We start from the raw sequence: 23,914 nt of genomic DNA, 5'->3' as shown, positions 1-23,914 counted from the left end.
ATTCTGGCATAAAGGAAAAAAAAAATAGAGGGAGAACAGAAGACCTCAGTTTTCAGTATATAATGCTACTGCAGGCCATGCTGATCTTGCCTTTTATTAATAGAAACACTTTTACTGTTAATTCACAAGTAAAATGGAAACTTTCCAATTTTGGCCAACTATTTTAATCCATAAATTAATCTACTACAGAGCTTCTGGCCATCTCCATACCATCTTCTAAGGTGCTATGCACACGACTGAAATAGGAAGGATTTCACAAATCTTATTTGGAAAGCAACACACACAAATCTGACAGAGCTCTGAAAAATCATTAGAAGACAGGTACAATGTGTCCTGCATTGCATCTGCACTTATCAGCCCTGTGCATTATCACTAAGGCCATGTACTGCCCACACAAAATCCCAGTTTCTGTCCTTGTGTGCCTGCCCTGGCTGTTTCAGGTTTGAGAAAAGGCAAGATGGATAAGGGAAGTGCTCAGTGAATAAAGTTGTTCAATAAATATCTGCCTCCCTCACAGAACTACTTACCATGTGAGGATACACTGACTGAAGAAAGACCACAAGTTATCACAAGTGACCATGACCATTAACTAACAAAACTGGGATAGGCAAGGGAGAGAAGAAAAAAAGTCTTAAATTTCTTCCTTTCTTGGAAGAGGAAAAAACCTTAAATTAGCTACACTGAAACAGGTGAAAAACTGTCCAGAAAAAAAGTAAGATGTATCAACAACAGAAGAAACCCAACACTGTACAAAAAATCCCCCATCTGCAAGTAACAAGTCAAGCCCTTTGAGGACATGTCTGTACCTCCTGGCGTCCACCGGAGCATGCCAAGGAAAGCGGAGTGTCCTTTGTGCGCTCCGACTGTGCTTCTATATCCCCACCTTTGTCCAGAAGAATTTCCACAACACCAACATGTCCAGCAGTTGCAGCCAGAATCAAAGGTGTAAAACCTAGTAACATGAGATGGCATTAAAAAGCAACCTTGAGTATCTCAAAAGTATTTTTAAGGAACACAAGTGCACAAATGGGTTGATTCACAATGACTTCTATTAATCATGTCTCTTCCTCAGACTGAGGGTTTCCTGCTGGTTCCCACAATCTCAGAGCCGTTCACAACCCTCTTCTGACCCTGTCACAGCAAGGCTCTGATTCCAGCCAAAGGCTGTTCAAAAGAAATTTAAACAGTGCTTGCAGTGATCACTTTGGATTAAGTTTTGATCAACTCCTCTCCTTGGAGAAGTCACGGCTTTCTGCATAACTACTGTTAAATTAAGCTCCAACCAGTGACCACATCTGCCCTGCATGTGTCACTGACAGCCAGTGGTCAATGTGAGCTCCAAAACACGTGGAGTGGTGGTTTTGTTCTCTCAGCTCTAAAAGATGAGAGATTTTGCTGAACTCTGAACTCTGTTCCTGAGAACAATGATACCCTGCCTGACAGCTGCCACCACTCAGCTCAGACAGCCAAGATTGGCTGGTTACCCCCATCAGTTCCTCTATCCAGCTTGCTGAGGTCATTTGCAGTGCGTGAGTCCTAGGGACAGAAACATTTCACAAATCTGCTTAAGATCCCACTCAGGTTCAGACAGAAGCTCACTGGCTTTGTATGACCAATGTTACCACGTGAGGTGCAAGAAGACAGTTCACATTTTGAAATTCACTGTTTCAAGCTGTAGTTCACAGTCAAGTTGTGTTATGGCTTTCACTTACCCTTCTTGTCTCTGTGTTCAATATTGGCACCACGGGCGATCAGCACAGACACAAGCTCCTCGTGCCCTCCCGCACACGCCAGGGTCAGCGCAGTGTCGTGATTACTTTCAGTCTTCACACACAGGAAAGAAAAAAAACCACAGATGTTCAGAAATAAAAAATAAAGACAACTTTAATATTTCTCCAACAGTACTAGATTTTTTCTCTTTTTTTAAGAGAGCAAATGCACTCCAAGCTAACGTTGATTACTCACATGTGCATCGATGTCCACTGATGGATACATGGGGAGCACGGATTGTGGGGGCACATTGCTGGCTGCCTGCGGGCAGGGCTCGGGCGTTGGGGACTCGGTAGTGTGCGAGGAGCTGGCGGAGCCGCTGGGCACTCTGCTATTCACAGCTGAAAATGAACACCAGGTTATTAATCTGCTCTTAGGAACGTCCCATTTTATATGAAAAATATTAAGTTCCAGAAAACTGCAATGGTCTAAATATCAAAACAGTAGCGGGGGAAACAAATTGAATGTTCCTAAAAACAAAAAGCAGCTTTGCGGCAGTTAAACAGTGTAAGCATCGTCTCCAAACTGTGGTGAGTTAGAAAATAATTTTATGAATTAGTCTGTATGCATTACAAGTGTGAATTATGAAGGTGATTAGTTACCCTTTTCTAATTGTAACCTTCACTGTTAAAAAGAGTTCAATCATATGCTCAGTTGAAGCAGGCAAATTATTTATCAGTAACACACAAACCTAATGTTCAAAAACATAGTCTTATTGTGCAATCCCAATTTTTTTCACATAAAGGTTAGTGCACACAGCCTCCAGAGAAAGTTTTCAGAGCAAGAGACTGACAGCAACTCACACTATTAATCATGTCTCGGAGTTAAACCAACCCAGGAGAATGGAAGGGAAGCAGACAGGAGGGGGCAGTCAACAAAAACAAGAAAGCTGAAAACTGTCTGTGCTCCCTAAAATTTATTCTGATTGATGCACAGTCTGTAAAATATGTCATCCTGAAGATCCAGTATTGCTCAGGAATGCAACTTCATCTTCTTTTTTTTTTTTTAAAAAAACAATTTAAAAAAATTATTAATTTGAATAATTGAGAATCCGATTTTTTTCCCCCTAATTTTAAATCAACAAGCAGAGAAATCTCCCTGGACATCCACTGCAGGGCCAGGACTCCAGCCTGCCTCTGTAACCTGATGAGAGTCCAAGTGGAGCCTTGATTCCCTGTAATCAGCTGGGATTACCTGCCAGGAAGGTCTAACACACCTACGCGCTGACTCCGTGTGTGCTCTAGCTTCAGTAATCCCTGCTGATAGAGCAGCTGGATTTGACAAGTATTGTCACTGCTGGATTGCCAAATGTCTCTATTGTGTAGCTGGAACACCCAGTGAGCTTTAGTAACACACAGTATTTAGCAACACTCCTGGAAGAAGCAACTAAAGGAAAACACTAACAGCTACAGGTAAGAAATAAGTAGCAGCATTTTGCTCTTGTCCAAGCATTAAGGGAAGATGAAGGATGAACTCAAACCTGTGTATGACTTAGAGAATGAATTTTGCAAACCTTTCCCAGCTCAACCTTCCTCATTGCACTGACAGATTATACACCAGCAATTACTCACAGGAAAATGGTGTAGATGGAAAAGTCACAGAAAAAGCCCCAACATGACCATTAATAACACTAATTCAGCCTATAGAGCTTTCAGTGCCTGACAAAGGAAATACAGAGTAAAGCAGGGCAAGATGGGTCAGTTCCATTGGGTTCTGGAAACGTGGCAGGGAGGCTCACTGAAATTTGGGGAGGTTCCATTTTCAGTTGCACTTTTTAAGCAAAAAGTTCTCCTTGGTGCACAGGCAAAACCAGCATTAACATTTGGGCAATGCATTTAAGCAATGAAGTACCAGATCTGAATTTCTTTTACAACCTTCATAATCAAACCAGGTTTAATATTAAAAGTTTCAAATACAAAAACTCCCACCTTCGTCTGCTCACTATGGATTATCACTTCCAGCAGCAAATGAGCATTAATTAGTGCAATGAGATTGTTTTCTTGCTTAATGCACTGAAGTGCAAGATAATAACTGGATTTATACATATTACTCCTTCCTAAATACTAACACCATATCACCTTGTTAAGTACTTATGTTAAATCAAGCTGGTCCTTCCTCATGGAAGACACTGGCTCAATTTTTTCTGCTCTTACAACTAGAGATACACATAAAACCACATGCATGTGCTGTGCATGCAGAGCAGCGTGTGCAGGGGGACTCCAATGGAGCCAGCTTAAGAGTCTTAAAGTAATATATTCAGTGTTGCTGTCACAGGTTCTACAAATGCTCTGTATTTCACAACCATGACTGAAAATATTGAAGTATTTCTTGCATACTTTAGATTTTCATCATGTGTTTGAAACATACAAGTATGCAAAAAGCATTTCATGTGCACGGTAATAACATTAAACATGAGAGAGAACACCAAAGGCAGTAGAAATTAAGATAAACCCTGCATTGATACCCTAAAATCTGGTTTAAAATAAAATTTAACAAATATTCCTACAATATCCACCAATTAATCACCCCTTTTAAAATGCTGAATTTACAAAATGGTAGGAGTTTTCAAAATGCTATTTTTTATTTCCTCAGTGTGGTTGGAAAGCTGGGCCCATGGAGCAGCAGTGTAATTTGTGCTCTGTGGAGCAAAAAAAGCCTGAGAACTTCTACCTCCAGTTTCATGGGGCTGATTCATCTCAGCTCAAATTACACAGCGAAATACAGATTTTTAACTTGAAAATGACCTTGCAGCAATGGTTCCAACACAGCATTAACAGGGAACCTCTGTGGTACCACAGCTTAGCAGGGAAAGCAGCACTGACGCTGCTTGCCCCTGGCTCCAGGGAAATACCAATTTTGTGACAGAGGTTTTAGATGTGTCCATAGTCTTCAATATTCAAAAATCTTCCTTATAGAAAAAAAATATCCTACATGTGAGAAAATCCAGGTTTCTCATGCCCTACAAAGGGTTTGCAATGTTCCAAAGGGTCTGTGCTTGTATGAGTTGGAAGCTGAATGCTGGTCTTTAAAGACATGGATGACTATTTTCAAAGTTAAGCAAAAATATCAAAGGAAACATGAGTAAAATAAAAGAAAGCAAAATTTGGTGTTTTATCCAAACACAACTCTGGAGCATTGACAGTACCTGGAGCAAGCAGCTCTGGATGAGATTTCAGCTGTAGGCTGAAACTGTGGCTACCCAACCACTGTCATGACACGAGCACTGGCGTTCAGGAATACTGGACTTAGGTTTCAGTTCCTCTTTCCTCAAAGGAACTGGGATTTTCAGGACATAGAGAATCATCCTTTTTCAAGCCTGAGCAGCCTTTCAGCCTGTCCAGGCAGCTTCTCAGTAACCTGCCACTGCAGAGGCTTTTGCATGTTGGTAACTGCAGCTCCTTCCATGGCTCACCATTCCTCGCTCCAGATTGTCCCAGTAACCAGTTTTACTCCAAACCCCAATCCTCAACACAGTAACTCAGATGTCACCTTCCAAATCCTTACCTTAAAACACCATAATTCTGTACCACCAACTACAATCTGAATGCCAGAATCAAACAACAAAGTGTCTCAGAACACACCTGAAATTTCAGTTTGGAAACATCAGCTCAAAGGACGAGAGTGGGACAGAAAAGCACACACAGTCTCTTGACTAAAAATACCAACTGAGCAAAACAAAGAGAAACAAAAATATTCCAACTAGAGACAAACCCCAGCAACATAGAAAAGCTCTTCATCTTTAATATCCTAAACCAGAAAAAAGTCTCAGTTCTGATACTACAGCTAAGAAATTTACAATGGAAAATGCAGAAGGTGAAGTGAAATGAAACTCCAAATATGCAAGACAAGAGGCTCCAAGAAACCAGATAGATACTGAGTAACAGAAATGATCGCTGTGTTCCAAATTAATTCATTGGTTTCCCACTCTAAACTGCACCAAGTCTGTCCCTTTTGTAAACCTGGTTAAAATTTTCACTGTAGTAAGTCACACCTTTAATGCACTATTAGGTGCAAGATTTTTGCAGCAGCGCATCAAAAGAAACTCCATGACAAACAAAACATTCTGGAGTGGAAAGAGCTGCTTCATATTTAGGTTTTAGCTGACTTTCCAAAAGCTACTTGGCTACTTCTATGTAGTTTTATGAAAGAGGGGATGTGTGCCATGACTCAAGGACACTTTGCACCTTGACATCCACCACCTAAACACCTCACAGCTGACACATCTTGCCAGCATAATTGTAAGATAAATACTCCATTTATGTATGTTGTTACTATAAAATTGGTCAGCAAAATAAACATTTGTATCTTCATAGAAATTGAAATTCTCCTTTACAACTGGTCCCTACTCAGGCTTGGAAAGATTTGCCTCCTACATCACAGAATCCCAGAATGGCTTGGGTTGGAAGGAATCTTAAATCTCACCTCATTCCACCCCCTGCCATGGGCAGGGACACTTTACACTACCCCAGGGTGCTCCAAGCCCTGTACAACCTGGCCTTGGACACTTCCAGAGATCCAGGGGCATCCACAGCTTCTCTGGGCACCTGTGTCAGGTTCTCCTCATCCTCACAGGGAAGAATTTCTTCCCAATAGCCCATCTAACCCTGCCCTCTGGCAGTGGGAAGCCATTCCCTCTTGTACTACTCCTCCAGATCCTTGTCCAAAGTCCCTCTCCTGGAGCCCCTTTGAGCACTGGAAGGGGCTCTGAGGTCTCCCTGGAGCCTTCTCCAGGTGAACACCCCCAGCTCTCTCAGCCTGGTCCAGAGCAGAGGGGCTCCAGCCCTTGGAGCATCTCTGTGGCCTCCTCTGGATATCACCACTGCTAAAAGCCACAGTAAAACATATTTCAGGGCAGAGAGAAAAATAATTTCTGTTCTTCTGAAGCAGTCCCCACCCAAACTGAAATACTCAGAAGGAATAAAAATGCTCATACCTCCTCTAAATGCAGAGTTACTCACTAAGATCACTGCAGCTCCAGCAGTGGGATCAAGGGGAGCCCTCAATGACACCCTGAGCATTGGACACAAGCTCCCTAAAACCCAGGCTTCCCATGCACCAGACACAAGGCCCTGAACTATTTTACCTGGCATCTGTAGTGGGCATGTAAAAACAGATCTTGTAACAGTTTCTATTGCTCAAAAATTCTCTAGAAAATTAAAGACTGATGGGTAAGTTTGCGGGAAAAGTGCATTTTAGATATGGATCAAAAAGCTCAAAGTATGAATAGATAAATTTACAGTTTGTTTTTGCATGGCTATAAATCTGAGATATAGTAGAATTATAATTTATGTGGAGGTCACTTTTACAGTCTGGATTTACAAAGTGAGAAAGGTATCTATCTTCTGACAAATTTTTTTAGAGGGAAGGGAAGTGAAAGAAACTTACAAATTTCAGAAGAAAATATATTTCAATAAAGCAACATCAATAAATTTTTGCAGAAGCCGCTGGAACTCAATAGCTAAAGACTCCTCAAGTTGCATTTCTGTAAATGTTTCTAATGCAGAAGAAGATGCTATTTGTAGCAATTTTTGAAATAAGTAAGTCTCATGTCTTAGCAAAAAATGTCTTTAATTACTTAGCAAAACCAGGAGCCGTTTTCAGAAAGCAAACCAATGTCTATTCAACCCTTTAAAATGATTTCTAAGATACAGTTTTTCTGGCCATTTGCAGTCTTGTTTCCCACAGCACAGTTCTCACACTCAGCTGGACTGCAGCACTTTTCGCAGTGGGGACACTGAGTTTGTGGCTGTAGAATGAGCTGCTGACCACGAGAGGGTACAGACTCCATGGCCTTGTGCCAGACACGTTCAACTCTCAGCAACAGCAGCTACTCCAAAGATTAATCCCTTGTTGATTGTTTTGTGTTACCCATTTAAATTTTCCTCCTTATACAGTCCAGTACTAAAATTTTGAGTAATAAAAACTGAGCATGTTTTAATGCTGGCTGAGTATTCTGAAGAGCACCACAGAGCAGGAAGGGAGGCTCACTGTGCCAGAACAGGGGGAACTAAAACCGATGCTCTATAAACCGGAATTACAGTGAGGAGAGGACAGGAGTTGTTGGTACAACCTGCCCACTACTCCATCAACTCTGGGTTGCATGGGAGGTTGCAAAGTCACAAGTAATCTTGACTTGCATGAACTTGATGCAATTAGCATTCCAAAGCCTCCCAAGAATGGCTGGCCAAAGATCTCACTGCACAATTCTACAGCCTTGACATCAGAGGACACGGCAGTGACTACGAAACGGGAGGGGCAGAGGGAGACAGACAGGAAAATAACGGGCAGGGGTACAGGCACAAGGTACAAAGAAAAGTTGAAAAACACTGAATAAAAAAAAAAACTATAGACCAAACAACACTGGCTATATCCTACATACCTCCAGCAGCAAACCTCAATCCTAGTCAAGTCCACGAAACGAAGACACCCAAAGTGATCCCTGTTTCTGCACAAGGGGACTCACACAACCCGATGTGTGGGCATTCCCATTCCTCTTCACACCGTACCAACACGTGGAAGGATGTTGGGGTGTTTGCTTTTCATCCAGCTAACAGGATGGGTTTTTGCCATGTGGAACATCTAACCAGCAGATATTCCTGTACAACACCCAGGGTTTAGCAGGGATTCTGCAAACACAAGCCGTCACAGAACGGAGCGGTTGCACGCGGACTCCAGGTTGTGCTTAAGCTCCAGCAGCAAGGAGAGGGACGTGTTTGTCCATAAAAGTGACAACAATTTGGCTCTTTCTAGAGATGGCTACCACATTGAAGAAAGTCACTGATAAGCCTGCACAGAAAATTCTACAGAAGATATAAATCTGTCAGAAGATATAAATCATGCTTTTGAGTTTCCTAATGGGCACTACTAATTACTCATGATGAGGCTTTTTAAAGAAGCACAGAAAAAGATGAGGCCAAAGGGGCTAAAACAGGTGTCCAGTACAGGAAGTTTTGCACTTTGGAAAAAAAGGTATTTAAAAGTATCATGTTAGAATTGGAAGTCACTGTTAGGATTAATAGCACTAATCAGGAACTTTATTCTTAAGCAAGTATTCCCAAACTGGAAAACCCCAAGACGTGTTTGGAGGGAAGGAGAGAGAGGGAAACTGAGCACACAAATTAATGCAAAAACAGGTATATTTCTTAACCCACCTGCTATTAGGTCATCAAGAGTGTCGGTAAGCGTCTGTGCTGGAGTGGCAACCATTAATCCGTCTGGTTCTTGAACTAAGAGCCCCTGCCCAGCAATTTGCTGCTGCTGTCCTACATTCTGCTGATTCCCTAATGCTTTCTGAAGTTCAAGAGACTCTGTCCCATTATAACCTAAGTTACCAGAAAAATTACATTGCGGTGCTGGCAAAGGCTGGATAGGGACAAACTCTATTTGTTCAGCAGGTGCTGGAGACTGGTGTTGCTCATCATCTTTAGACAAGATTGTGTCAACCTGAGGTAACCCTGAAAAGTTATCCTCTGGCAGACCCTTATCGGCTTCCACTTCTGGGAAGACCCCTGTAAGTGAGCACTGCTGCTGCAGGGTAGGTGGTGTGTCTGTCTGACCTTTGGTCTCCAAATATTCTTTGGTAAACTGCTGTTGGGTTTTCATCTGCAACTGCCTTTCCACCTTCTGCAGCTCCTTCAATATTTTCTTCTTCTTCTGTACTTGTTCTTCTCTGTTCTTTTTAAGTTCTTCAATCTTATCTTTATTTAAAGGTTCACCTTGAATTAATTCCAATGATTTAAGTTGTGCTTTTTCAATAGCACTAATTCTCTGTCCAAGTTCATTCAGCTTGCCTTCAGTCTCTTCTACTATGCATTCCAAAGGCTGGTATGGGTGAAAAGGTGGCAGTAGGTCCTTATCTGCTACCTGCAGGGAACTTGACTTCTGCTTGGATGCACCTAAGCACATGAAAAATGTTTGAAAAAATGCCATGCTGAAGATACCCCAAACCTCCCCTCTCACCCACCAAAAATAATAATAATAATAAAAAAAATCAAATAAAAAAAAAATCTTTACAACTAACACCGCACATCTGTCAAAGCACAGAAAGGTAAACCCTACACTCCATGTTAAGACAAGAAAGGACAAAGCAGATAGATGGAATTTTCAATATTGGTCCTCATATCCCTTTGAGCACAGCTACTTTAATCTTACAAGGAACCTTGATAATTTCTGACATACGTGACAATGCACTTGGGAAGGGGAATCAGCAAGAACAGCAAGGCAATTTACATGATTTACTGAGTTCCCAAAGTTCTTCTGTGAGTGCAGAGCTTAAAGTAAGAGTATTTTCCGGAGGCTGACTTCCAACAGCAAGGTTAGGAGCAGAAAGACTCTATAGTTGAGAGCAGACTAACCTGACAGTAAGATGATACTTTGAATTAGGATTTCTCCAAACATTGTAGCATTCACCTTGGCATTACAAGCAGAATCCTTAGTGCTTTCAAATGGAGTGTGAAGTTTTAGCATCTTTTTAAAAATTCTGGGACCAAACTAATGACTTGCTCACTTCCCCTTCCAGTAACAAATGAACAATCCTGTTCATTATAAAGACTTAAAAAATAGCCTTCACCAAGGCCCACCAAACCTGAGCAGCCCTGCCCCAACTGCTGACTGCCCTCAAGCAACCCATGGCTGTTTTCCCAAAAGCCACATCTGGGAAATTCTAGTCACATCTTTCAGTAGAAAGGAATCTATTAAGTGCTGAAATTTTAATTAATACTTTAGTGTCAGAACTTTAATTAAAAATGTGAAAAGTTTTAGTGTGATTAGATAATTTTCTGCACTAATACTCATTTGCTTTACCCAAATACTGATATATGGAGCCTTCAAAAAAGCAAAAAAAAAGAAAGAAAACTTCAAGTTTTACAAAGCAGACTCACATAATTAATCATTAAAAGGGGAACTAAAATGATGTACAGTTTAAGCCGTGGTTTAATAAAGTTACTTAAACGTGACACAGTTAAGTCAAAGTCTGGATGCAAGAACTAAATCATGAATCAGTCACCAGCTCTGGAAGGATTAAGTTTCCTGAAACAGATTTGTTTCTCTCTGGGCCATCCTTCACCAATACACTAATTCACAAACAACTTCACTTTGCATTGCTGTCCAAACAAGAGTCATATACACCTCACTTTGAAATCAATCTTTTTTGGAGGAACTAATTGTAAACCAAACAAACGTGAGATTTTTCTCTTATAAAGAGAAAGAGCAAATATGAAAATATAATCAGACCAACTCTGTACTGCACACTTTCAGCAGACTCCTAGGAAAGCAAAGCATATCTAGTTATAAGAGAAACAACAAGAATCTTATTAATCCCAGGAAACAGCCCAGAATCCCACAGTCCCTGGAGCTACCCTTCAGGATGCTCCTTCTGCAGCTCCATACTTTGTGCAGGTCAGTGGTTCCAGCTGAGCACCTCTGCCCACCACTGCTGATGCTTTGCCTCCGAAGCATAAGTGAGTCCCCAGCCAATTTCTCAGCAAACAATAAGGAATTTGGGGGAAGTTCAGCAATCCCTGGCTCTTTAGTTCAAGCCTGCTCTAACTCGTGGCCTCTTTGGTTTTGTTGTGCACTCAGGGATTATCCTTTAATTTTAACAAGTGTGGTTTACAGGTTTTTGAGACTACTCTTGAGAAATACAGTTGCACTCACCAAAAATCTCTGAACAGCTTGTCTATATTGTTGTTTTGAAACTAAGCTGTGCTCCATTGCTACAGTAAGCAAACTGCAAATGAACCCTGCCTTCAGCTGAGATGGGAACCCTCTGCCCTGCCCTGCCCAACATCACCCCTAAGGTTCCTGTGTCTATCATTCCCATCCTCACACAGGGCATTCCCACAGCCTGGTAGCTCTGGACACCTTCTATCACTCCAGGAAAGAAAATCTGCCCTTCCAAGAACCTCCCAAATAATAAAGTATCAATGTTGTCCCTCTCAATTAAGTCTGAACTGGGGAGTAAACAAGCCTGGAAAGCTTTTCTAGGAGCACAAGAGGAAGGAAAGAGCAGAAGCACAGCCCCACTTTGAGAGCTGGGCTGGGCTAGAGGAGCCAGGGCTGGGCTCAGACAGCAGCTCCAACTGGGAATCATCATGGAAAGGTGGGGCAGTTTCTGAAGATGGGTGTTAGGAGACTAGCTGGGCTCTCAAGTTCCAGAGAAGGCACAGAAATTAACATTAATCAGCTGCTAATTAGATAGCAGGGCCACTTTTCAGGTTCCAGATCACCCTTTCTATGCCAGAAAACAGCTTCAGTCTATAAGTGGAGATATTGGAAGAGGACAAGGTGTAGGAAGAAAGATCTGCTAAACCTGACACGTCCACCAGAACAGTCAGGTCAAACCAGAGATGGAGAAGCTACACTGTTGGTAGCTTTGAATATGCAAATATTGGATATACTAAAAAGTAGCATTTCCTGGTTTATCCAAATCTCCTCTATATTAAAATATCCTGAAAAAATCTGTGCCCATTTTAGTACAGAATTATGAACACACAATTTACACTTTTTGAAATACATAAATACAGTAAGACTTAGAATCCAATCACAGGCCAGATCATTATCATGTCAATATTTTTTGTTTACAATTTATTTTGTACATTTATCTTTTGGGGGCAGCATCAGTCATATACACAATCATCCTACTACTGAATTACACCTAGCAACAATAAGCTGTCAATCTGACCTGTAGAGCAACTATTTTCATCACTTTTAGAAGACTTGTTTAAGAGAAAAGTAAGTTATTTAGACTGAAGATGACTGAAATCCAGATGTTGCTACACAGATACCACCTACCATCCAGTACCACGATTACAGGAAAAAAATTGATCAGGAAACCCAGAGTGGTTCTAGGCATGCTAGGAAAGCCACAGAGTAAAGAAGGGACTGACTCCCCAATTATTTTGTGATCAGTATAATCAATTACTCTTTTATTTCCATTTCCACATTCCCACAAGTTTTGCTCCCTACCCTGTCCAAACTGAGCCTTCATCACAATTCCTGCAGAGCATGCACAGATCTTTAGCCAGGTTTGTGACCAACATTTATGACTTGGGGGTAAGACCTGCTCTGCCCAAACACAGCATCCCATGCACTTCTCTGATCTCCACTTTTCTCCAGGAAGTGACAGGTGCTTCCTATGGCAATTTCCTGTACTTCTCCCTTCAGATTATCTCCCACAGACCTGAGTTCCAACAGCCCACTCACCCCAACGAGCCCCTCCCAGGCATCTTTCCTGGTCTCTTGAGCAGCCAGCAACAGGGAGAGAGGACACCATGACCAGGTTTTAATGCTTCTAGCTGCAAATAACATTTAAAGTCCCTAAACACTTTGAGCAAGAACCTGGAAAAATATCCTTCAGTTCTGTAGTCCTCAGGTGGATTTCTCAAGCAATCGAACTCTTCAGATTTAAATTTGCTTAGAACACATTCAGTATTTATACAGTTGCTGCAAACAAATAAGTCTGATACTGTATTTCCTCATGAGTGCTTATAATTCTCAAGGAAGTTGCTCCTCTAGCTCTGACTTATAATCCATAGGATGTCACTTCTCCCAGGAAAGAACTAATTTATATGCCTTTAAGTTGTATTATACTTTATATTTTACTAGACAAAATTACGAGATTTGTTAACAGTTCCTTAATTTCTATTGTCATTGTCAAATGAAAAAAAAAAAAAAAAGTGGTTTGAAATCCAAACAGTAAAGTCCAAAAGATTTTTTTCCAGCATAAAAAAAAAGGGAATAAGAAAAAAGTCAGCTGTGTGATACACATTTGTACATTCAAGTACATCTTCTCTGCTGGAGAGCCTGTTATATAAATCTGAATGAATCACCATGTCATTTATGTGCTCTGTAACAGAATTGCTTGTCCGTTGTTCTTGCACTTGAGATTTCTTTTTGTAAATCTGATTTCACTCAGAAGTGAAGAGTTCAATTTGCAGCCTGCAATTAAAACTCACCAGCCTCATTAACATGAATAAAATTCAATGCTGAACTTTCATGAAAATTCAGTGTTTTAACAGTTATTTGTATCAGTAAGAAACTCATCTCTAAGGACCTGGAGAAACAATCAGTTGCCCCATAAACACACAAATTCAAAGAACAATATTACATAATCTTGCTAATTTGGAAAAAAAATTAAGTCTACATTTCCCAAGCAAATTCATCTACTACATGGTTTTGCATAAATACTGAATTCTTCTTTATAAAGAAGAGGTTAATTGGTAGAAGGCTGAATGATGAGTTTGAGTATGTTCACAGTATCCCTCCTGGAATCATGGAGTAATTTTGCCAGTCTTTATCACTCCTGCAGTTGTTTCTATGGAAAATTGCAGAAAATAGGTGCAAGGCTATCCAACATGCAATGGCTGTTGGATACACACAGCTGAAACTAAGCCAAGCTGAACTCAATTTTCAGCCATTCAAAAATTTGAGCTACTTTCCAATCTTAAGTCTTCTTCCCAAGTTTCCTCCGGTTCATGGTATATAACTGGAAAAATTGCTAAGATGTAATTGAATTAGTTGGTGGCAAGCAGGTGACTGAAGCTTCAAAGGAACATAATTTCACAAACCACCGTGTAAAGATTGTTACACATTTGTGCTCCTGGGGACCTACACATGTCTGGGTGTCAAACCAGCTGCCTGCACTGCTGAGGACTTGCAGAAAATAAAGTCTTTATGTCTACAAAGAAAGTATTAGTAAAGTTCAGAAGTCAGGAGGCATAGATGGTGAAATCTCCCTTGGGAGCTCATCTCAGATACCTGGGCTAGTTGCTGACCCAGGCAGGAAGTTTCAAGGAGGAAATGCTAAGAATTCATCAGAAGATGGTGAAGCACATTAAACAATGAACAGGCATCTGTGCACTGTGCACTAGAAAAATGTGGTAAAAATCAGAATGCAAAAGCTGGAAAAGCAGGAATATCAATTTGCCGTACTAATGTTTTTACCTCCATGAAAGCCACGTAACTTCTTAATTTTACTGTTAATCTGGCCCCTATTTTTATTAAATCACACAACGCATGAGATCTCTGCTGGGATATATAATTCAGTATTAGGCATAGAAGTCAGGTATCAGAGTAAAAAATATTTACTGAATTTATATCTATCAAAGTTACAGACAGTTTGTTTTTCTTCCCCTTCTCCACTCCATCATATTGTTAGATTTAGCATGGAGATCCAGATATATTGAATATCTATCTGAGAAAGCTTAGAGATTCCAAAAGTAACACTCAGCTTTAGGGGAACTCTGGTCTCCTTCACAGGTATAAAAGGCAAATGTGGGCAGCTTTCATCTGAATAAATCTCTTTGGTCTTGTGTAATTCTAAAGAAACCTTGCACTCCAAATAAGAACTGCTGCCCACTTTAAAATGACACTAGGAAAGTCTAATGACAGCATGTTGACAGGTTTTAAGTACTCACTTTAGGCTAATTAGTTCATATGTAAGCACAATTTCAGCGTAAGCATGAAGTAAAATAAATCTGGGGAAAAATTTACTGAAAACCTGATACCTCATTCTCCAAAACCAGGCTACTTTGACATGTTTAAAAACAGCTGATGTTAGTAAAAATATTTTGACTAAGAAAGCAACCCTGCTGCTTTCCACAGGCTCCCTGAGCACCCCTTTTTGTCCCAGTATGTTTGATGAAGAGCGTGCTCTGTGCTCCAGCCCTGCACATTGCACAAGGCTCTGCAGGAACCATTCACTTGCATTTACAAAGTAGAGGGGATTATCATCAGCTGGTCTCCTGAAGAAATCCAGCAGCATTCCTTTGGACTGTTCCCTGAGCTGGGCTCCAAGCCCCTCTTGCAGGGAAGCAGCTGCAGGACCACGTGGAGCTGCAGCACAGCCCTGCATCAGACAGACCCTCAGGCCTGTGCAAACAGCACACTTGGGTTTTGTACCCAAAAAGCTATTTGTGCTGAGCTGCTGCTGAGCAATCCTGGCCCTGCTCAGCATGGGCAGAATCCACCAAGGAAGGGATCTCCTGTCTCTCCCTATGGAAGCAAAAAGAGCTGAACTGGGACTTCTTTTACATGGACACAACAGACACATGCTAAATAAAGTCCACTGAGAAAAATCCCTCCTAAGCAAGTAGGAGCTGAGGTCTGGTCAATCCCATAATTAACTCTGCTCCTTTTTTCACCTGATTTTTTTTTTCAGTTCTTTCCCAGTTACCATCTTGGTGTGTCAACTTTATCTAAGCCTCTCTAGATCCACTGTTGCCTCTGAAATGTTTTTCTTTTCAGTTGCTAAACACCCATATTCAATTCTTTGCCAAAGTAATTATTCAAATGGTAATGATCCCATGTGCCTCCATGCTTTACTGAAGAATAATAATAAAATTCAAAATTAGATCTAAATTCCCCCTGAAAAACCTCATGTCATATCTGAATTGTAATAGGAACACTTAAATGTGTTCAAGTTTTACATCTGACTCTCCAAGAACTCGTCAGAAAAAAAAAAGTGTAATTATTGCATTTCTTGCAAAACTCAGACAGGTCCATTAAAAAAAAAAAATCTTACTGTGCTAAGGCTAAGGAGGCCAGGTACTGCTCACCTGCCTCCCAGTAGTTCACAGCTTATAAAAAAACTCATGGGCTACTTCTAATTGAAGGCAAGTAATTGTTCTGCTCCAGATAAACAATTTTGTTATGCAAGAACTTGACTGCTCTCCTGCCTCAGGAATAACAAACACATCAATTCACCCCCTCTTTTGCCCCTCCTCTCCCAAGAAGTTTAGTGATGGAAGTCTGGTGAATTAAAGCCACGTGTGTGTAACAAGTCACAAACGGCAGTTCAGCACAGCACACCAACTCTGCACTGCAATGAGCACACAGTGTGTAGCACAAAAATACCATTTCCCCCCTAAAGATCTGAGAGACACAAAAGCTTTGCACAGAGCTTTTGGGAATGCTTCATCAGCCCGATGACACATTTGGGATTGCTGCATCTCCTGCAACGCAGCACAGATGAGTTTTGCTGACATGCATGAAGCATGTCCTGAACCCCCGTGAACAATGAGATCTCCCTGTGCCAGTCCCAACATCACAGTGCTGCAAAAAACACACCTAAGGATGTGCTGACATTGGCAATAACGTGTTTGTAATGAGAGCTGTTTCCTAAACTACAGTCAACTATTTGCTTTTCATAATTGGATTAAATAAAATGAAACTTTCAGCTTTTAACTTCAGTGTCTTCTGACTCAGCATCAACTAATCCCTTACTGATTCCCATGCACCACAAAATGTGCTCCCAGAACACTCCCACTCCGCCGTGCTCAGGCATTGAACTGGAAGGGCACACATATTGTATAATTTTGGTGGGTTATTTGAACCAGAAGTTATATATTCTTTTCATTTGTTTGGTATTCATTTTTTCTGAAATCCAAAATATCAGGTGTTGCACATCCTAGGAAATGAGACAGCAAGTGCATCTGAGAGATCACACACATGGCATATGCATGGAGAGGGGCACAGCTGCACATTCAGACACCAGCAGGTACATGATGTTTTTCTCTCTTTATTTATGCCCCTAAGGAGTTTATGCTTGTTTGTTTGCTCTGGAAATGCTCACTGCTTCCTCAAACAAAGAATTTAAGCAGATCTAGCTAACAGAGCTTTGAACACTGATGCTTAAGATCCCCATCCAAAACTGTAGGAGCTGCAGTTTGCAACTGCACTTGTGAATCTGCTTCTCTTTCTGAGCTGACTGAGAAGATACCAAGATTTTGTTACAGAATCCCCAGCTGGAAACAAACTCCCTAATTGCAATCTAATAACTGCAAGGAGTTATAACCAATCAGTTTGACAATGTTGAAAGCAAAAACTCTGATGTTACGATTACTCACAAGAGAACTATTACTAATACAACAAAAGCTCTTCTGTAAGTAGATCTGCACTGGTATTTTATAGTGCCATCATGTTTCCATTGCTACTGATGGAACAGAAAAAAGTTGGTGCAACAAGTTCATGGATAATAGCTGCAACTATTCTAGAAGACAAATCCAATGTACAATATTCAAAAGTGAACACCACACCTAGAGTACATTAACTTTTTTATCTGTCTGCACTAGAACAGTTAGCACAAGCATTTTCTTCCATAAAAAACGGAATAAGTATAATTCTAACAAATTAGAATAAGCATAATAAGGTTAGAACAACCAATGCTGCTATACTGTAGAATGCAAGAAAATAAGGAAAAAAATATGAACTATATAAAATAGTTTTAAGTTGTACTTGAAGTGTTCAAAAACTGATGGAATGGACTACACTGTTCATAAGCTCTAATAAAATGGTCCCCATGTCTATCCATTTCCAAATCATATATATTCTCTGAGTGGCTACATACTGACCTTTCACCACTCCCAAGAGAGGTGGGGAGTTCTCTTGAGGGGTCCTGTCAGGCTCCTGGGGAGGTACAACCATAGCGAGCGTATGCACCGGGACACGGGGAACCTTAAAAGAAAGGCACAGACACATGCTCAGGGAAAAGCACCTTGTGGCAGACCAGATCTTCAAGTGTTAATACAGATGTACAGAACTACAGCATATCTTGTTCACTCTTCTCAAACTGTGTATTCTGTGCAACCTCTTGGTAAACCACTTGCTTTTTTCCTGGGGACAATATGTCAAAATTAACTGTACTCTGTGCAAGATCCAAGGCTGTGCTGGCTGGAAAACTGTTAATTCCATTAGGCTTTTAATCAGCCAACTACCCTGGAGCTGCAGAATTCTGAATTTACACAACGTATTTCTTTTATATAACAGAATCACTAACACCATGTGAGGGCTACTACCACAAGCCTTTAGAACTGTTGAACCAAAATATCGAGAAAATGCAGCAAAGAAAACAACACCCTTTTGAAATCCTAGGTTTGGGACTGTCCTGTCTAGGGAGCAGAAAAGGGAACAAAGCTCATATGTTCTTCAGGTCTCTGCAGGTAGCACCAACCAATTCTCTCACTCTCTATCATTCTCATGTGTGCAGGGTTTTTAAAAATTCCTACCACTGTCTATGTTCATTTTGACATTAACTACTACACAAGTGTTTCTTCCCAACATTGATGGTGCTATTTAAAAGAAACTCCTTATGCCTTACCTGAGACTGATCCTGAGATGGAGGTGTGAGCTGGGACAAGTCTGCTGCAGGAACCGACAGAACATTGTTTGGGTAATCCAGCAAGTAAGAAACAACATTTGTGTGTCCTCCCTTGGCAGCTTCAATGAGCATCGTTGAGCCATCCTGAAGTGAGATTTTGGAAACAAAAAGCCACGAGATGAGTTTTGCTCCCTGGTGTAGCATCTCCATGTAAGATACAATTCTATGACTTAAATTTACTATTTCATAAGTCAGCCAGGTAGTTCTTTCAGAACCTATGAAACATGACATCTGCAAGTGAATACCTTGAGCCGATGAGTAGGATCTGCCCCGTGAGCCAGGAGAAGCTCAACCACGGCCAGGTGACCTCCAGCACAGGCCAGGGACACCACTGTGTGATCATTGTTGGCTGTAGCCCTGTTCACATTGGCACCTAGTAAGAGATGAGTTTAGAATTAAACACAAAGAAATTCCTTCTAAAAGAAAATATCAACAAGTACAGTATTTTGTGGAATACAAACTTTAATCCAATTACTTCCTACACACTCCTAAGGAAAGAGCAAAAGGGATTTTGACTAACTGATTGGCTTCTACACATCCTCCTCCTCACTTTGTAAAGACAAGGCAGTTGCAACAGCAACAGTGGGCTTGTAAGTGTTAAGTGAGGGAACACATGCTGTAAGAAGCACAATTCCAAATGTTCACTCTGAGCAGCATCACTACGTGGTGCAGTTGCTACTGTTTCAGACAGTACTTGATGTGCTTTTCTGAAGGAGGAAGTACTTTTTTTAAGAAACTGAAAATATCTGCTGTACTTCAAATCTAATCTATACAACAGAGTAGGAAGTGTAACTAGTAAAATATTTTGTAATTCATTCTATCGTGAACTACATGAAATTTCAAAAAACCCTTAAGGGTTTGAAAAATGCACAAATACATATAACCAGAATAATTTTGAATATGAATCACAAACATGTGGCAATGTAAAGTGGCATTTTAAGCTTTTTAATTAGTTATGAAAACTAGCATTTACCTTTGCTAATAAGGAATTGCACAGTGCATAAGTGACCAGCTCGTGCAGCCTTCATTAGTGGGGTTCTCCCACCTTCAGATTCATGCTCCTAGAGAAGAAATAACAGATGTATAAAGGCAAAAATTGTACCATTCTTTCAGCTTCTTAAGTATCTTGTGATGGGATCAGAATTACCCATCTGAGTAGATGATTTATCTCACAAGCAGCTTGTAAAAAACTGACTGGTGTCAATTTTCATGCTACCTAAAATACTAAACCACACTGTTAAAAAGGATTAGGATCACATTCATACTGGTATCACACCAAGAAGCTTTCATAATTACAACCCCCTTTTTATTTTAGTGTTCAAATGCATAACATACATGAGAACAGTAAAACCTTGCTTCCTCCTCTGAAAGGGGGGAAGGTTTAACACAAATGTCACCCTGGATCAGGAAGTTTGCAATAACCACAAACTGCAGTACCACAGTTCAGAGAGCTGCCATGTGCTGCCAGACCTCAAAACTGCACTGATGCCTTAAGTGCACACATTTATAAAACATTCTGAAGAGGATCAGAAATAAAAATGAGACAAATCACTGCAGGTCACCAGAAGTCTCTAAGAGGACTGGGGAATAAAGCAGAAAGCTGACAAAAGGATGATACAAACCAACAAAAAATGAATGAGCATTAAGAATAATTTTCTAATTTAAAAAGTTTCTGAATACTGGAAAGATGTGGTTGAATACAACTGTATTAGAGCAGTTACAGAACTAGACAATGTGCCTGCTATGTAGACATGATCAATACCACAAAGAATGCTGAGCAATGATATCAAGCCACCCACAGAACAAGAGGAGACAACATCATCTTCCTGGGAGTGATGGTATGTGCACTCTGCATTCAGTAGTATTTAAATAATATTCAGTCTGATCAATAATATACTAGGAATGCATGGTTTTTAATTAAATATCTGGGAAGCCAAGCTCTGAAGTCACTCTTTACTTTGTAATTGCATGTATATCTAACAGTGAAAGTTAACATTTAGTACTGACAGCGGATGACAAGGCTACTTACAATCAGACAAGAAGAGATATGACAGAACAACTCAATTCCTTCCTTCATAGTTTCTGTATTCCTGAAAACTCTGCATATGTCCTTTGACATATGGCTTGCTTTGGTTGCAAGTTGCATGTTATGTTAGTTTTCTGTTAATGTATTTGAAGAAACCTCTTGACTGGATCTTCTGTTGGAGACTGGCCCCAAATCCAAGCCCATCCTTCACTGTAAGAGGTTACATTGCTCCTCTCCTGGCTCTGCTCCTCAGCCTTCACAAGAGCTGTGTGTTACTGTCCACCACTGCTTCAACACATTAGAGCTCTGATTTCTTTGCTTATTCAGTAGTTCAACACACAAGCACACACAGGCAGTCAGCAAACCTTACAGACTTATTACTGAAGCCACTTTTTTTGTTAATTAGATTCCCCTCCCAGGGCAATGGCTGCTTAGATGTCAGTAAATACTTGCTTCTGGACTGTCTGCATGGCAGAAACATTTTCAGGACATGTAAAGCTAATTTTGTTAACATGTGGCTCTATGATTGCAAGAATCAGTTGTGTGTCCTTGAGTCCTGGTGCTTACTCTGGTATTTGGCAGAGCCACTCTTCCTCAGCCACTGTCAAGAGATCCTAAAAAGCCAGAACCTGCTGTGTGCCTGAAGAACAGTTCCACCAGCACATCACTCCCAAAGCAGCTGTGGATGTGGACAATTCCTGATCACCACTCTGCTCTGAGCAGGACCTGGACACTGCTGCTGAACTATTTCACACCTAGTTCTAAATCCTCATTGATGCAAAGATGGCAAGATGCAAAATTTATTTTAAGTCACTAGCTACATATTCAAGGTAGTGAAAAGCATCCTATATTGCACTGAGATGTAGCAGATAGCTGGCAGTAAGGTGTAATTATTTGCAACATTCTGCCTTTCTAACAGACTTCACTGTTGGAAGTCTCAAACACGGACGCCAGGCTTCCTCATTTAAATGCAATGCAGTGATTCTGCCCAGTTTAACCAACTGTCACTTCCTCAAGCAGGCAGAACTTGATCCTCAGCTACGACACACTTCCAATCCTTGCAGCACCATGCACACCCCATCAGTCCAGCCAAACCATTTGGGTGCCCACCTGCTGTAGATCTTTGAAACTTATGGCATTTTGATGGTATTTTTCATATTGGAAGATAGAAACACATGTTTTATTTTAAGATAAAATTAGTTCTGACTTCAGCAATCTCTATAGCCCTAATAATGGCTATCAAACAGCATCAACTCAATGAGGGAGGACATCTAGGACAAGACAAAATAAGAAGCTGAGACAATGCAGTGTCTTTGTCTCCTCACATCCTTTTTACCTAGAATAATCATAAATTTCAAAGATGATATATATATCTATATATATATATATTTTTCAGCTGCATTAGATAATCAAAATCAGGACAGAGAAAATGAAAGTTGTCCCATAGCATCCCCATTATGTTTCCAATGTGTTTTTCCCTTTTATTTATATGAAGTGCACGCCAATGCTTATTTTATAATATCTAAATCCAGTAAATTGTCTCCAAAATTAATCCCCTTGCCTCTCTGCACTGTAGGGCACACCACTGCATCCTGTCTCTTGTCACTGCTCCAGCCCTGAGGAATGTGGTAATTAGTACAATCGGGAAGAGGAAGAAAGGAGAACACCTCTGCCACATTTGGAAATGGAAATCTCTAAACCCCTGGGTGATGTGCTCTCCTGCTAATCCTGCTGGGATAGAAAAAATATCTGAGAAGAATTTTCTGTGGGTTTGGGTAACAGGAAGGGAAGAAAGGGAAAGTGAGAGTGTCACCCAAATCAGGCAGGAGTTTACACTGTCTGCACCTTTTCCACTGGGACTCAAGAATGAGATGAGATTCCATTTAGCAATAATTATTTCCTTTCTAGATAAATCAATACTTCCAAGAGCAGAAGCAGAGTCATCAGGAGCATCTTATGACAACCATTGGTATTTTTTAATTCTTCCTTTTGAGTTCTGCGGTTTAGGAAATTCCAAGATTAGGTAAAAAGGCTCTCCCCACATACAATTCTTCTTGGTTCACAAATATTTATGGTTATATTAATCACTAGGATATTTTTTATTTTTTTCCCAATGTCACATTATTTAAACGTTCAGGAAGAAAATCTGTATTTTCAAAGAAAAGCTCCAACACTTTGGTTCTTTCTAACAAGCCTCCCTCATGCATGACAACAGTGAATATTTAACAGAAATCTAAACATTATTCTGAACAAAATGATCTAGAGAAAGCTTTTGATGCAAAAAAATACAGTCCCTAACACTTTGCTGATTTTCAAGACTGAACTCCTATTCCAGCAGTCACCAAGCCACCTGCCCCAAATAAGCTTCCTGAAATCTCAACTAGACCTCCAGTTTAAAGTAAACACTTAAAAATGGAAAACCTTAGAGGAAACAGATTTAAGAGGGCTGCTATCAATCACATAACCTGCTTCATTTGGGAAGGTTGGGATATTATTTTTAAAAACCAGTTTTGGAAAACGCAGCAGAAGGGAAAATACAGAACAAGAACGCCCCATCTAGCCTGGCACAGTGAGTCTCTAGATCTTTGAAGATCTAGATACTTGAAGCTTTGCTTGTCCTTAGCACATATCCTGAGGCAGCTTACAAGCATCAAAGGCCAACCTCACCTGATGCCTGCCCTGTTCTATGCCCTCCAAAATTGTCTTCTTAAAGTCCTCCTGCTTGTCCTGCAGAAGGAAAAAGAACTCATGGCTCTTGCTGTACAAACAAATGTTCCTGGTCATGAAGACCTGGAACGTGAACTTAAATTGGATGAGATCCACCAGCTGAAAACTGATTTGCTGGCATGAGGCAGGCAAGAACAATGGTAAGACCAAGCAGTGAAGCTCTCATGAGTTCAGACTCCTACCATGAGCCATTTAGATCCACCAAGGTCAGACACAGCATCTTTGTTACAGACAAG

General features: G+C 40.6%; 1 protein-coding gene across 9 annotated transcripts in view; it reads right to left on the bottom strand.

Annotated features, from left to right (window-relative positions):
• Positions 1–23,914, bottom strand: part of ANKHD1 (ankyrin repeat and KH domain containing 1) — a 99,770-nt gene that overhangs the window by 27,151 nt on the left and 48,705 nt on the right. For all 9 annotated transcript variants that reach the window (XM_088063411.1, XM_088063408.1, XM_014253115.2 and 6 more), the window contains exons 11-18: positions 19,899–19,986; positions 19,171–19,298; positions 18,866–19,009; positions 18,120–18,222; positions 8,922–9,665; positions 1,966–2,111; positions 1,713–1,824; positions 807–952 (exon numbers count right to left, since the gene is read on the bottom strand). In XM_088063411.1, coding sequence (XP_087919537.1) covers positions 807–952; positions 1,713–1,824; positions 1,966–2,111; positions 8,922–9,665; positions 18,120–18,222; positions 18,866–19,009; positions 19,171–19,298; positions 19,899–19,986 — 1,611 coding nt within the window. The remainder of the gene's footprint in view (positions 1–806; positions 953–1,712; positions 1,825–1,965; positions 2,112–8,921; positions 9,666–18,119; positions 18,223–18,865; positions 19,010–19,170; positions 19,299–19,898; positions 19,987–23,914) is intronic.

The sequence above is a fragment of the Pseudopodoces humilis genome, chromosome 17, assembly GCF_049639895.1.
Source record: "Pseudopodoces humilis isolate 2021_Gansu_Grassland_sample_001 chromosome 17, ASM4963989v1, whole genome shotgun sequence".
Classification (NCBI taxonomy): domain Eukaryota; kingdom Metazoa; phylum Chordata; class Aves; order Passeriformes; family Paridae; genus Pseudopodoces; species Pseudopodoces humilis.
This window is presented reverse-complemented; position numbering and strand designations above follow the sequence as displayed.